The 1088-nt window shown below is 41.1% G+C and overlaps 1 protein-coding gene across 2 annotated transcripts in view; it reads right to left on the reverse strand.

Annotated features, from left to right (window-relative positions):
- LOC107623684 (cytochrome P450 90A1) overlaps positions 1-857 on the reverse strand; it is an 8701-nt gene extending 7844 nt beyond the window's left edge. Inside the window, exon 1 of one of the 2 annotated variants that reach the window (XM_021113299.1) lies at positions 122-857. In XM_021113299.1, coding sequence (XP_020968958.1) covers positions 122-637 — 516 coding nt within the window. In that variant the 5' untranslated portion in view covers positions 638-857. The remainder of the gene's footprint in view (positions 1-121) is intronic. The other variant, XM_016326031.2, reaches the window with a different exon arrangement.

The following is a 1088-nucleotide window of genomic DNA, read 5'->3' on the forward strand; positions in this document are numbered from 1 at the left end:
ATATTTAACTCGCTTTCAAGTTTCAATACCTAATATAATTATAACAAAAAAAATCAAACATGAACATTAAACTCAAGAGAATCAATGTATGCGATCCCTAACTAATAACTAAGTAACTAACCTTCTTGGCCTCTTCCATGAGAAGAACCCGGTCGGACCAAGAATCCAAGTTGAGCCGTATGAGCCGGTCCACATCAACCAAAAGATGATCCTTTATGATCGAAGAATTCGCGAAACTCATCGTTAGTGAGTGCATCTTCTTGTGAAGATTCCCCTTCATCAGCAACAACGAGTGCTTTCCCAAAAGGTTCGATATCGAACCGGGGTAACTGCACTCAAAGAGCTTCCCTTCGTTCGCAAGAACGAACCGGTTCATTTCCGGTTCCGCCAAAAACACGGTCGGTTCTCCGAACACGTGAGTCGTGAAGACTGGACCGTACCGGTTCATTCTTCGATCCATGAAGGGTTCTGGGTTGTCGCTCTTGTATGCTGATATGAGCTGTAGAGTCTCGCCGATGAAGGGGAGGCCAAGGCTCCCCGGAGGGAGACGGAGACGGCGGTAGCGCCACCGCCGGAGGAGGATGAGGAAGGCGGCGATGGCTGCACAAGAGAAGAGTAGTGATGTGAAAGAAGACATGGAAAAATGTAAAAGGCTAAGGTTATTATTGGTATTAATAATAACTTAGTAGTGTAGATATGTATGTATATGTATGTGTGTGTATATATAGAGAGTTCTAGACAGAAAGAGGGGGAGAGAGAGAGAGGGGCATTAATGGAGGGAGAAGGAGCACACGAGGGGGTTGAGTGGAAAGAGAGCAGGAAAATGATGTGTGTATGTGTGTGGGGAAGAAATTAAAGAAGGGATATTTTACACCCTTTGCACTTCTTTTTTCTTTAATTATTTTTTTTCCCTTTTAATCTATCGGGATAAGAGTAGTTTAGGTGGTGGGGAAGTATATGAAAGTCTTTTCCACTTTTCTTTTTCGGTTTTTAAAATGAGTTTAATTTTAACCGTTTAAATTACTTTATTTACAAAATTTAGTCAATATCTATTTTGAATTAATAATCAAGTTCCTCTCAAAAAATTA

Source organism: Arachis ipaensis, chromosome B10, assembly GCF_000816755.2.
Source record: "Arachis ipaensis cultivar K30076 chromosome B10, Araip1.1, whole genome shotgun sequence".
NCBI lineage: Eukaryota > Viridiplantae > Streptophyta > Magnoliopsida > Fabales > Fabaceae > Arachis > Arachis ipaensis.